General features: G+C 43.5%; 1 protein-coding gene across 1 annotated transcript in view; it reads right to left on the bottom strand.

The window, feature by feature from the left end:
- Window positions 1-3,667: 3,667 nt before the first annotated feature.
- Window positions 3,668-14,955, bottom strand: part of LOC135057101 (uncharacterized) — a 182,650-nt gene continuing 171,362 nt past the window's right edge. The window contains exon 13 of the mRNA XM_063963002.1: window positions 3,668-11,073. Coding sequence (XP_063819072.1) covers window positions 9,680-11,073 — 1,394 coding nt within the window. The 3' untranslated portion in view covers window positions 3,668-9,679. The remainder of the gene's footprint in view (window positions 11,074-14,955) is intronic.

Here is a 14,955-nt window from a genome sequence, read left to right as displayed (position 1 = left end):
ACGCCACTTGTTTAGATAAGCGTGTGAGCGCCTTGTCCACCCTAGGAGGTGTTTCCCAGCGCGCCCTAACCTCTGACGGGAAAGGGTATAAAGCTAATAACTTCTTTGAAATTAGCATCTTTTTATCGGGGGCAACCCACGCTTCATCACATACATCATTTAGTTCTTCTGATTCAGGAAAAACTATAGGTAGTTTTTTCACACCCCACATAATACCCTGTTTAGTGGTACCTGTAGTATCAGCTAAATGTAACGCCTCCTTCATTGCCAAAATCATATAACGTGTGGCCCTACTGGAAAATACGGTTGATTCGTCACCGTCGCCACTGGAATCAGTGCCTGTGTCTGGGTCTGTGTCGACCGACTGAGGCAAAGGGCGTTTTACAGCCCCTGACGGTGTTTGAGGCGCCTGGACAGGCACTAACTGATTGTCCGGCCGTCTCATGTCGTCAAACGACTGCTTTAGCGTGTTGACACTATCCCGTAATTCCATAAATAAAGGCATCCATTCTGGTGTCGACCCCCTAGGAGGTGACATCCCCATATTTGGCAATTGCTCCGCCTCCACACCAATATCGTCCTCATACATGTCGACACACACGTACCAACACACAGCAGACACACAGGGAATGCTCTTAACGAAGACAGGACCCCACTAGCCCTTTGGGGAGACAGAGGGAGAGTTTGCCAGCACACACCAAAAGCACTATATATGACAGGGATAGCCTTATAATAAGTGCTCCCTGTATAGCTGCTTTTATAATATAATTTTTGCCACTATTTTGCCCCCCCTCTCTTGTTTTACCCTGTTTCTGTAGTGCAGTGCAGGGGAGAGACCTGGGAGCCGTCCTGACCAGCGGAGCTGTGTAAGGAAAATGGCGCTGTGTGCTGAGGAGATAGGCCCCGCCCCTTTTCCGGCGGGCTCGTCTCCCGCTCTTTAGTGTATTCTGGCAGGGGTTAAATATCTCCATATAGCCCCCGGAGGCTATATGTGAGGTATTTTTTAGCCAAATAGGTTTTCATTTGCCTCCCAGGGCGCTCCCCTCCCAGCGCCCTGCACCCTCAGTGACTGCCGTGTGAAGTGTGCTGAGAGGAAAATGGCGCACAGCTGCAGTGCTGTGCGCTACCTTTAGAAGACTGAGGAGTCTTCTGCCGCCGATTCTGGACCTCTTCATGTTTCAGCATCTGCAAGGGGGCCGGCGGCGAGGCTCCGGTGACCATCCAGGCTGTACCTGTGATCGTCCCTCTGGAGCTGATGTCCAGTAGCCAAGAAGCCAATCCATCCTGCACGCAGGTGAGTTCACTTCTTCTCCCCTAAGTCCCTCGTTGCAGTGATCCTGTTGCCAGCAGGACTCACTGTAAAATAAAAAACCTAAGCTAAACTTTCTCTAAGCAGCTCTTTAGGAGAGCCACCTAGATTGCACCCTTCTCGGCCGGGCACAAAAATCTAACTGAGGCTTGGAGGAGGGTCATAGGGGGAGGAGCCAGTGCACACCACCTGATCGGAAAGCTTTACTTTTTGTGCCCTGTCTCCTGCGGAGCCGCTATTCCCCATGGTCCTTTCAGGAACCCCAGCATCCACTAGGACGATAGAGAAAGGGAATTAAACGAAAGCGTGAGTCACCCAAAGTCCAATTGTCAAAATTTGCGAAAAGTAGAGGAATAGGGTCTAAAGATATGTGTAACGCTAAGGAGGAATTATTATATTATACCATTTTATACCAAATTTTTTTAATTTTTCCACAGGCCCATAAATTATGAAATATTGACGCTGAGGATGCATTACATTTTGGACACCTGCCGGATTCATCATCTACGCAGTGTTTTCTCTGGCCTTGGGCAATATACGCTCTGTAAAGCGCTTTAACATAAACCTCCTGTAAGACGGAAGCCCTTAGTGTAAGAAGGGTTTTGTCATATTATTTAAATAAAGCATTGTCTGATGTCAATGACGGTATATCTCTGAACCAGAGCATTTGTGTATGTCTATTTAATTTGGGTGCCATTGGTTTCATCAATGTCCCATATAATAATCTGGATTTATACTTTTATTCGGCATGTCGGGAAATAATGTGACTCAAAGGATCTAAAGATGCTTTCGTCTCGGTGGCCCGAGGGTATAGACAAGGAGAAATGTGTTGACCAGAAAACAAAGGGAAGTTATTTTAGAGATGTGTGCAAAAGAAAAGCAGCTTTAACGTATATACCGTATTTTTCGGACCATAAGACGCACTTTTTCTCCCCAAAAATGTGGGGGGAAAAGTATGTGCGTCTTATGGAGCGAATAACACGTTTGCGGGTAGTGGCGGCGGCCGGCTGGTAGCAGAGGCTGGCGGGTAGCGGCGGGTCCTGGATGCTACTGCTGCGCCGTCATCAGCAGAGCATCATGTAACTCCCCCGTTCCCTCATACCTCCTCCTCCTGTCGGGTAGCGGCGGCCGGCGGGTAGCGGCGGGTCCTGGATGCTGCTGCTGTGCCGTCATCAGCAGAGCGCAGAGCTGGCGTCATGTGACTCCCCCGCTCCCCCCCACCTCCTCCCTTCTCAGGAGACGCAGGGAACCACTGGTACTGTCAGTGTGTGTGTGTGTGTATGCTGGCTCTGATGTGTGTGTGTGTGTGTGTGTGTGTGTGTGTGTGTGTGTGTGTGTATGCTGGCTCTGATGTGTGTGTGTGTGTGTCTGTGTGTTCTGGCTCTGACAGAAGGCTGCACTGTATTGAGTCTGAAAAATCACAGAAATATCTCTTAGAGGTCAGAATATTTTTTTCCCCAGTTTTCCTACTCTAAAAACTAGGTGCGTGTTATGGTCCGGTGCGTCTTATGGTCAGAAAAATACGGTAATCCCCCTCAGGGGTGTCACCACACCCAGTCAGAACAAATGCAACAATATCAGTGGGAGAAAATGCTCGTATAAGCACTTAATAATATACAGATGGGTAATACATTCCTTATATGTCCACAATGATGTTCCTTATTCCTCAGTCTTCAGTGTGGTAGTGGAAAATGCTTCTAGGGTACACCCCAAATACTTCCTACATTTTAATTTGGGGTAGTAGGGGTGGACCAACATATGGTTACAAAACGTCTCCCCACATTGTATGTTGTTCTCTTTCTATATACCCACGTGATATTGAGAATTTTGTGAGGAATAAAAGGGATTGAAGAACAGGAAGCACTGGTGGAGCCATCATTTGGGCCCAAGTAAAGAAACCTTTTGAAGCTTGTCCTCTCCCTCCTCTGAAGTGAGTTGGGTACGCATTCTCTCACAAAATGCTGGGTTGATGTCCCATGTCATATTATTATTCAATATACATTCTGGGAGATATTATTACAAGTCGGGGACCTGGTGGCAAAGGGTATATGAGGCCTAGGATAAAGAAACTGCTACGTATACAATATATAATTCCTGATTGTGAGTTGGGGTACGGACCATAAGTTTCTTAAAGAAATTCCCCTGTCTTGTGGGTCCAGTGGGCTATATACATTAAGAACAGACTTGAAGCATTTCTACACATGGTTTGTTTTTCCTTTGTTTCATACATTGGGACTGGATTGGAAGCATTTTCCACTACCACACTGAAGACTGAGGAATAAGGAACATCATTGTGGACATATAAGGAATGTATTACCCATCTGTATATTATTAAGCGCTTATACGAGCATTTTCTCCCACTGATATTGTTGCAAGGAGAAATGTGTTACTTGCATCAGGGAGAAGAAGCTACTACTGGGGATATTGAATTCAGATTGTAAAGCTCGAAAGGATTTGATGTTGCCACCAGGATCAAAAACTTGTGACATGGCTGTAAGACCCTTTGAGATCAGTCTCAAACAAGCAAAATTTTCCAAACCCGGTGTAAAGGAGGGGATTACCCCAAATGGGAATCCACTCTAGTCTAGTCGTCTGTCTGTGCAATGTAGTGTTTACTGCGCCCCAAGCTTCGTAAACATCCTTAAATAATAAAATAGTGACAATATGTTTAGGAATAAGGCGTCTCGGGGTAAGCAATAGAGCTCCCGGAGAGTACGGGTGGAAAAATCCATGTTCTAGTTCAAAATCGGTGAACGTGCTACTCTCCGTCAACCAATCAAGCGCAAATCTAAATAAAAGTGCTCTAGAATAATGTGTAAGGTCCGGTAGGCCTAATCCCCCACCCATTTTTGGACACCGCAATTTCCATGAAGCAATCCTTGGCTTTTTTGATTTCCAAATAAATTTAGAACAGCAATGTGTTTAATGTCTTTCTTAGTTTAAGGGGTAACATCTGCATATGATACGTCAGTTTGGGTAAAAGAATAGTCTTAACCACCTCTATTCTGCCTAATAGAGATAGAGGTAAGTCATGCCACTGCTCTAGTGATTTTTCCATCTTCGAAACGATGGAGCTAAAATTCAAACCATAAATAGTAGATAAATTGTTAGAAATAAGGATACCAAGGTATTATAAGTGAGAAGGCATCATTTTTAAATTCCACTCTCTATCTTCCGTCCTAGTGTGACGGCCCTTCCCATTTATAAATAACAGCTCTGATTTGCCTACATTTATTTTATAATTGGATATGTTTCCAAATTGAGAAATCAAATCCAAAATTACCGGGATAGAATGAGCTGGGTTGGAAAGGTAAAGGAGCATATCATCGGCAAATAATGATACCCTAAGATCTCTCTTGCCTATACAAATTCCTTGGTATAACGGAAATTGCCGTATGGCAATAGCCAATGGTTCCAATGTCAATATAAACAGTAGAGGGGAACGGGGGCATCCCTGACGACAGGACCGGTTCTTGCCCTTTTGGCACCCCAGGTGGGAAATACGGGCGTGGCTTCATACAGGTGGCATGGTCAGTTACGCCCCCTGTACAGTAGCGCTGCTGAGAATGAAAAAAAAAAAGAATACTTACTATCCCTGCTCCCGACTGCTGCAGACCTCCGCCGCTGCCGCTCCTCTCCTCGGATCTGCAATAGACAGACAGTAGAGGTCAATTATGACCCCTAGCGTCTGTCAGTCCCACAATGCTGTGTGGTGAGCGATGACGTCATCGTGCACCGCACAGCACAGGTCCTCTCCACAGCGGGGATCCAGGGGGACACAGCGGACAGCGGGGGGCACAGCAGTAGCAGATCTTGCCCGGCGCCCTCCGGAAGGCGGTGCCCCGGGCAAAAGTCCTGCTTGCCCGTGGCAAGACCCCCTACTGCCTGACGAGTGCCTCATTATTGGAAAGGGATCTGAAAGTAAACTATTACAGATCAGTTGTGATGTGGGCTGTGTGTAAAGAGTCTCGAGAAAGCTTACAAATATCTTAGGGAAGGAGAAACGCAGCAGCACATCATAGAGATGGGCCCAGAGCACCATGTCAAACGCTTTTTCCGCGTCTAAAGAAAGTATAGCCTGTGGTGTGTTCGACATGGCGCCCTGGGAACCACCCACCGCCAACAGCACCCTACGTACACTGATCGCAGAACTTCTACCCTGCACGAATCCCGTCTGATCTTCATGAATAAGATTTAGAAGAATCAATTTCAAGCGATTTGCTAAAAAAATTTGTTAACATTTTGTATTCATTATTTAATAATGAAATTGGCCTGTGTGACCCAGGGTCAGAGGGATCCCTACCGGGCTTAAGAAGGACTTTGATATGTGCTGTGTTATAATGCAGTGGCAAGTCTCCAGAGTCTAATATAGAATTAAAAACTAAAACCAAAATGGGTATAATGCGAGGGACAAGTATTTTATAGAGCTCAGGAGTAAAGCCACCAGGCCCTGGAGCCTTACCTGATCTTAAATGGAATTGCCAAAGCAACCTCCTCTGTGGTAATATTAGAAATTAATAAACCCAAAGAATCTGACATTTGCAGCAGAGCTAAACCTTCCCAAAAAGAAGAATCCTAAAGGACTACATACATGTGGGTTTGAGTATAAGGCAGTATAGAAATCTTTCAAGACCTCCGCTATCTGAGTATTGGATGATGTAGTAGTCCCATCCCTCTTTACCAAGGGGTAAATTGTAGATGGTGTTTGCTGTCCTCTCAAGAGGTTGGAAAGAAGTTTACTAGATTTATTGGCAAACCAATAAAATTTGCAGCTCTTTGTAAAGGAATAAGACGCCTCCATTTTAATAAACAGGCTTCAAATTGTTGCCTGGCCTTATTATAGGAAGCTTTAGTAGTCACCGATGGTTTGGATTTATAGAACTGAAATGAGGAAGTCAGCCAATCTTTCGCTTGAGTGAATTGTAAAATGGCATACTTTTTCTGGGCAGCAGTATTTGAAATAATAACCCCCCTGAGCGTCCTTTAAAGGCTTGCCAATACAATGTGGGTTTAGTCAATTTCGTCTCACAATTGTCTATCTCGGGACTTAAATATTGCATCCCTTAAGGAGTAAGAAGTGTTGATAGCAGAAGGACACCGCCACCGTATTGAGCTACCTTTATTGGAAGCTAACTCAATCCAGGCAACCGCATGATCTGAAATCGTTATCGGCTCCATCTTAGCTCTGGATATCTTTGGAAGAAGAGTTATTGACGTCAGTATGTAATCTATCCTAGACATTCGGCCAGTAGCAGCCGATAAGCAGGAGTAATCCCTGTCAGTTGGGTGTAGCGTGCGCCAAGAGTCTAGCAATTGAAGGTTCCGTGCAAATTCTCGCACCCCGAATTTTGGAAGCTGAACGTTAGAGGAAGCGGCCGTCTGTCTATCAAGGTGGGAGAGGGCGACTAAATTTAGGTCTCCACAGAGTACCATGGGTAGGTGTGAGTGTGGTAGTAAAATAGAGACAAGTTTCATCAGGAATAGCAGAGTATACATTTGGCGCGTATATAGAAGCACAAAATAATCTTTTCATATGACAATTTACATACAATATAACGTCCCATAGGATCAATAATGACATCCGAAATCTCTATCGATAAGGAAGATCAAGCTATAATTGCAACCCCTTGCACTTTTAAATTATAAGAGGCTGACGTCAGAACTCTCCAGCCTGGAATATTTAACTTGAGGACTTCACTCTGTAAAAGATGCGTCTCTTGCAAGCATACAATGTCTAAATGTAACTTTTTGAAATACATGAGGACACATTTAGGGGCGTTAAGTCCTCCCACATTCCAGTTGCCTATTTGCAGGGCCATAGCACAATTTCAGGGACTGCACCTGGGGTCATCTTAACAAATAAAGCACTTTCTGCCGAGAGTAAAATGATCATTGGGCAACCACCAAGCGTATGTGAGCTTATTACTGGGGACGCTATCAGTAACCTTAAGATACACAGGTGATGAAGGGGGGAAGAAAGGGGGGGGGGGGGACACCATAATGCATTCTAAAATACAAACAAAAAAGACAAGAAATAACCTTTTCACCAACTCAGGGATCACTTCCATATACATTAAGCAACAACCAGCCGCTTAGAGTAGAAACCATACAACATTGAACTTCGCCACCGACCAACCACCAGCCTATAAGGAGCAATAAGAAGGCAATGCACAACCATAGTGGAATCAGCTAAATCACAGAGCGTATCATAATTCAGAACTTTTTAGATTTGTTCTATCAATTTAACTCCAGGAGACTGTCCACAATAACCCGCAATCCCAGTGAGGGGAAATTAACAAGCCCAACAAGAAAATAGGGACTGTGTGGAAAAAGATCTAGTACAGAAGTGTCTCCATATATATTATCTAAGCAAAAATCAAGCTGAGCTTAAACCGTAGCATGTATACTAATTGTGGATAGGGGCCGCCAGGCACCAGTCAAGGTTAATTAATTGAACATGGTAGGCAAATTCTGCAAGGTGTGTGTTAGCGTAAAGACTATGCATATTTGCAGCTAGTATACAGTAGGAACAAAGTTATATTTAAACATATTAGCAATCGTTACTATAGAAAAAAGAAACTGCATATTCGCAACAGCGCAGGCCTGTATATGGAGTACCAAATATACTATGCCTGGACAATATGAATACGGGATTGATGAGATATCCAAAAGAACATAGGTGAAAGTGGGATATATAAGTTCAGGCGGCCGGGTTTTGATCCAATTACTGCAATGCCAGGCAGTTTCAATCAGAATAATATAGTGACATTATCCAAAAAGGAAGAATATTAGTCCGAACTGCTGCAAAAAATAAGTAAAGGATCATTCACAGTCTGACATGGAAGTGTCCACGTTGGCCCCAGATGCTTCCTTGAGATATGCTTCTACATTCAAGGGGGATAGAAAATCAACAAACTGTGAACCATTATACAGGCGCAGCCGCGCTGGGTAGAAGAGGGCAAATTTTCTATTTTCTTGGATGAGACGGGAGCATATAGGGGCAAAGTCACGTCTAGCTTTAGATAGCTCTGCTGAGTAATCCTGACATAGCAGAATCTTATGTCCTTCCCAGACGAGCTGTTTCATCTTGCGAGATGCAGACCATAGTAAGTCTTTGTGAAGAAAATTCAAAGGCTTGAATATCACTGCCCGGGGTCTGGCGTACTCCCGTGGGGCCTTATCGGGCCTAACCTATGAGCCCTTTTTATAATCAGATCAGAGCACTCTCTGCAGCATTTCAGGCATGGGCTTTTTTATGAAATCAAATAAATCTTGACCCTTGACAGCTTCTGGCAGGCCAATAATTCTGAGATTCCCTCTACGGGATCTATTTTCTAAATCTTGTATTTTGTTATGTAATTGCAAGATATCTTTAGTGTTTCGAGATGTAGATTTTTCTACGTCTGTAAAGGTCTCTCCCAATCTTTGTTCCATGCCAAGGACCCTCTGCGTGAGTTGTGCCAGTTGGCTACTGATATCAGCCGTCTGCTCTTTAAACAGGGGACTGATAGCCTGCTTAAATGGCTGTCACCATGTCTGCATGTGTAAACTGTTTTTCTGCAGGTTGCAGCGTTTTATCAGGCACCATTACCTTTACTGCCTGTGCTTTAGTCTTTCCACCTTGTGCTTTAGTCTGCTGGACTGGAAGGGAGTCTTCTTCTGAGGAGTCCTCAGAATCTGCTGTGTGGGAGCCGTCCTCCTGGCAAAGGTGAGCCTGGTCATGCTGCACTTGAGAGGAGACAGGGTCCAGTACCATCTTTGATTGTGCGCGGCGCTGCTCCTTCTCCCTTCGGCTGCGTTATTTACCCCCTGGCATTACGGAGAAGTACCTTTCCATGCAACGGTACTCCTCCCCCACAGTCTCCAGCAGCGCGTGCCTGCGTTGAGAGGCTTAACAGCCGTGAAAAAAGAAGCTGGGGCGGCCAGTGCAGCGTCACATGCTCACCGTCCTCTCATCAGCCCACCAGAATCAGAAGTCTCAAAATACTATTCTTAATTGGGTTTTTCTTAGAAATAAAGGGCCTAATTCAGATCTGATCGCAGCAGCAAATTTGTTAGCAAATGGGCAAAACCCTCTGAAACGCTGGGGGAGGGGGGGCGGGCAGATGTAACATGTGCAAAGAGAGTTATATTTGGGTGGGGTGTGTTCAAACTGAAATCTAAATTGCAGTGTAAAAATAAAGCAGACAGCATTTACCCTGCACAGAAACACCCACCCAAATCTAACTCTCTCTGCACATGTTACATCTCTCTCCCCTGCAGTGCACATGGATTTTCCCATTAGTAAACACATTTCTCCAGTGTAAATAAAGGAAGTTCTTGTGAACCATCTAATTTCTGACATTTCCAAGAATCGAAGCATGACAATAGCTAATCTGTGTGACTTCTCTGATGTCTAACAAGAGCTGATTTAGTTGTAAAACATTTCCCACACTCAGAGCATGGAAATGGCCAGTCAGCTGTGTGAATTCTCTGATGTGTAACAAGATATGATTTATCTTTAAAACATTTCCCACACTCAGAGCATGGAAATGGTTTCTCACCTGTGTGACTTCTCTTATGTATAACAAGATATGATTTTTGTTTAAAACATTTCCCACACTCAGAGCAGGAAAATGGTTTCTCACCTGTGTGACTTCTCTGATGTATAACAAGATGTGATTTCTGTTTAAAACATTTCCCGCACTCAGAGCATGGGAATGGCCTCTCAGCTGGGCGATGTTTCGGATTATCTGTATGTGTACTCTGATGTGAGACAAGATGTGTTTTCAGTTTAAAACTTTTCCCACAGTCAAAACATGGAAATGGTCTCTCACCTGAGTGAATTCTTTGATGTGAAACAAGATGTGATTTGTGTGTAAAACGTTTCCCACACTCAGAGCATGGAAATGGCCTCTCATCTGTGTGACTTCTCTGGTGTACAACAAGATCAGTTTTCTGTGTAAAACATTTCCCACACTCAGAACATGGAAATGGCCTTTCACCTGTGTGACTTCTCTGATGTGTAACAAGATGTATTTTCCGTGTAAAACGTTTCCCACACTCAGAGCATGGAAATGGCCTCTCACCTGTGTGACTTCTCTGATGTGTAACAAGATGTATTTTCCGTGTAAAACATTTCCCACACTCAGAACATGGAAATGGCATCTCACCTGTGTGACTTCTCAGATGTATAACAAGCTGTGCTTTCCATGTAAAACATTTCCCACACTCAGGGCATGGAAATGGCTTCTCACCTGTGTGAGCTCTCTGATGTATAACAAGCTGTGATTTCTGTGTAAAACCTTTCCCACACTCAGAACATGGAAATGGCTTCTCACCTCTGTGATGTTTCTGATGGTCAACAAGTGATGATTTCCATGTAAAACATTTCCCACAGTCAAAACATGCAAATGGCTTTTCACCTGTGTGAACTCTAAGATGTCTAACAAGATATTTCTTTGAAAAACATTTCCCACACTCAGCGCATTGAAATGAACTCCCACCTGCCTTAGCTGCCTGATGAGCAATAAGCTTTGTGTTCTCTGTAGAGCATTTGGCATCTATAATAGAGGGAAATATTTTATCTACTGTAAGAGCTGTACTTGATGTACCAGGAGAACGTTCCTCATTAGAAGTAAGATCAGATGATACATCTGCACTGTGGGGTACTGGATGTATAATAGGGATATTGGAATCTTGTTTGATGTCATCATCTTCTATTTCACAAACTGGAGGTAAGATTAGATTTTCCTTTGAGATATTCCTGCTGTTACATCCATCTGCTGGGAATAAAATAATTATATAAATGATGACCCATAAATTACATTTTCCAAGAAAGACTCTTGTCAAACACCCTTAAATTATCATTAAATGGATAAATTTAAGGTGATTCAAGGTACAATGTAAAACCCATCACCTGGCGTTTTATGCGGGTGTGGTATAATGGACTGTGTCTAGTTAAGACAGTCAATAGATAGACATCACATGTTACATGTTAGACAGTCAAAAGGTCGAGTGTCAAAAGGTCAACATGAAAATGGTCGACAGTGTCAAAAGGTCAGCATGAAAATGGTTTACATCTTTTTTTTGCATTTTTGGGGATTGTGCGGATAGTTTGGTCATCTGGGACCCCCAGTTGTAGAATGGCTTCGCTAGCCACGCTTCGGGCTTGGTGGGTCGCTGCGCTGGCCACAAGGTTTATAACTAACTCTATGCCGACATGGATAGAGAAGGTATGAAAAAGTCCTAAAACATGTAAATATAAAAAAAACTACTTTTTTATATGGACCATTTGATTCCGTCTACCTTTTTCATGTTGACCTTTTGACTCTGTTGGTCTAATATGTGTCTAACATATGGCGTCTATCTATTGACTGTCTAACTAGACACTGTCTATCTTCCGGATACCGTTTTACGCTCCAATATGCATAGAGCAGGATTTACATCTTTGTTGTAATTATTTCTGCTGGAATTCACTTTGCAATATCAAAGCAATGTGTGGTGAGAATAAAGTTATAATATGTGCTGTCCAATATTACATTGTATAAAATGAAAGCTGAAACGTGTGAAGCGTTCCTCCTTCCCCCAGGCTTGTAGGGGAGATGTGCTATGTCCAGGAGACCTATAAATGCGGCAATGCAGAGAAGTTACCATGTTTATGTAACATTCACAATATGTCAGCCTGTAAATTATAGCAGAACCGTGCACTTTATAGGGACAGCGTGACACCTGCAGGGTCAGTGCATCAGGTGCGGAGAGCATATATGTGTATGTAGCAATAGCTTGCTGTTCTCACAATATTTAAGCTATCAAGGTCTCTGGTTTCTCATGTCACAATAGTGTGTGGTCAAGCTAAGAAACTATCACAGATAAATATCAGTACTCTATTAGAATATAGGTATTAAACAAAGTAAATGACTATAATCATAAAACTATTTCTCGTTAACTGTTTATCAATTAGATTTGCTGTCAATCATAAAATGACCAGCCAACCACAAGATGTTATCATTTCGGCAGCTGTCTGGAAAGTCCCGAGATCATCACGCCAACCAATGAGAAGATTGTATTAGACAAAATATTACTCATAATGAATAAAGGACGAGCATTTCTGTATTGTAGGCAGAACCCCACTTGGGTTACATTGGCGTCTCTGAAGTAGTGTCAGCGTTACCATTAATCAAAAACACATTGCATTTATTTTGTTCATAAATCACTCATTGTCTAACTTTAACATATTCAGTCTACACAAGATTGATCTCCGATGGTTACTCAGAGTTATTTCCTCAATCTCTGGCCAATAACCTTTCTGTCTTCTTTCCATGGCACGGTGCAGCCCTCATCCAGTATATTGATCCATTTCTTTGCTCGGACTCATTTGAAAGTTCCCTTTCAGATACCAAAAACCTGCTCATTTCCTTGTCCAGACCAGACACAGAGAATCTAAAATTAAATTGCAACTAACGGCACAAGTAACATACCTCAGGAATTATCTAACTAAAGGCCAAAGGCACTTAGACCTGGCCAGAGATAAGTGCATCAGGGAACTTCCACTTACCAGAAAAGCTAATAAGACCTACCTAGGCATGGCTTCTTATTGCCAACAGTGTATAACATACTACTCAGCTATTACACATCCAGTACAAACACTAGTGGCCTGTATACAACCAGAAAGGTGACACACACAGACATTTTTGGCTATCAAACAGGCCCTCACTGAGACCCCACCTTCCAAAATTGAGACAGGCTCTTCCAAATTATGGTAAAGATTTACACCTACACGAGACCCATGGTAATGCATCTTACCCAGTTACATGGGGACAAGCACCATCTTCTAGGCTACTTCAGCTTCACATTGGACCCTGTGACGCAGCTGTTACACTTATACGCAGAAAAGCAATATCAGAATTTTTCTTGTATCAGAATGTAAAAGAAATGGTTTTATTTCATCCAGGTGTCCTATATATGACCTTATGGATGCACAAAACTGGGTGAAGAATTGATGCTCCTGGAGCCAAGATGGTAGATCAGGATCTCTTATCTTGTACCAGTCATAAATGAGGGTAGGAAATTGCATCTTTCATCCTCAAACAAGCCAGACCTAGATAGTCATGCTAGGCAATAAAATGAAAGTAGAATTTCAACTCTTAACGAGAATGGAATGTCACTTCCCCCTCCCCAATCTATTTGCAGACAGCTATGTAGAGAAAGCATACGATACCTTCATATCCAGTGTCCAGCATTGAGCTACTTAAAAATAAGGAAGGTGGCAGGGATTGAAGCTGGAATAAGTACCAGCCTCCCTTAGGAGTCAGTGTTCATTCTCATGGGGTGCAGCTGTGGCTGGAGGTGAATCGATGAGCTCAAACTGTGCAATCACCCACAGCAGGATCCTAAATGTGTGTTAGGCTTCTGAATTATTATCTCCTATGATTTTTCTGGGATTTATGTACTTTATGTCTGTCAGTATTTGTAATTTTTATAACCATACCTTGGATGATTTTGTTCGTATTAAAATATAATTCATTCTAGCGTATTCCCCGTGCGTCTTGGTGAATCTACGAGCCTATGTGGCCAAAGCTACTAATGAAGTGTGAGTGTGCAATTAATAATTCTGGAAGCAGATAGCTGCAGGGGACTGTCTGGTGTCCATACATTGATGTTTTGGGATTCTTCTGCTGGTGGCAATAATAAGAATTTACTTACCGATAATTCTATTTCTCGTAGTCCGTAGTGGATGCTGGGGACTCCGTCAGGACCACAGGGGGATTAGCGGGCTCCGCAGGAGACAGGGCACATCTAAAAAGCTTTTTAGGTCACATGGTGTGTACTGGCTCCTCCCCCTATGACCCTCCTCCAAGCCTCAGTTAGGTACTGTGCCCGGACGAGCGTACACAATAAGGAAGGATCTTGAATCCCGGGTAAGACTCATACCAGCCACACCAATCACACCGTACAACATGTGATCTGAACCCAGTTAACAGTATGATAACAAAACGAAGTAGCCTCCGAAAAGATGGCTCACAACAATAGTAATAACCCAATTTTTGTAACAATAACTATGTACAAGCATTGCAGACAATCCGCACTTGGGATGGGCGCCCAGCATCCACTACGGACTACGAGAAATAGAATTATCGGTAAGTAAATTCTTATTTTCTCTAACGTCCTAGTGGATGCTGGGGACTCCGTCAGGACCATGGGGATTATACCAAAGCTCCCAAACGGGCGGGAGAGTGCGGATGACTCTGCAGCACCGAATGAGAGAACTCCAGGTCCTCCTTAGCCAGAGTATCAAATTTTGTAAAATTTTACAAACGTGTTCTCCCCTGACCACGTAGCTGCTCGGCAAAGTTGTAATGCCGAGACTCCTCGGGCAGCCGCCCAGGATGAGCCCACCTTCCTTGTGGAATGGGCATCTACATATTTCGTCTGTGGCAGGCCTGCCACAGAATGTGCAAGCTGAATTGTACTACAAATCCAGCGTGCAATAGACTGCTTAGAAGCATGAGCACCCAGCTTGTTGGGTGTATACAGTATAAACAGCAAGTCAGACTTTCTGACTCCAGCCGTCCTAACTATATATATATATATATATATTTTTAGGGCCCTGACCACGTCTAGTAACTTGGAGTCCTCCAAGTCCCTAGTAGCCGCAGGCACCACAA

The sequence above is a fragment of the Pseudophryne corroboree genome, chromosome 3, assembly GCF_028390025.1.
Source record: "Pseudophryne corroboree isolate aPseCor3 chromosome 3, aPseCor3.hap2, whole genome shotgun sequence".
Classification (NCBI taxonomy): domain Eukaryota; kingdom Metazoa; phylum Chordata; class Amphibia; order Anura; family Myobatrachidae; genus Pseudophryne; species Pseudophryne corroboree.
Note: the sequence above shows the minus strand (reverse complement) of the source record. Positions and strands in the feature narration are given on the sequence as shown.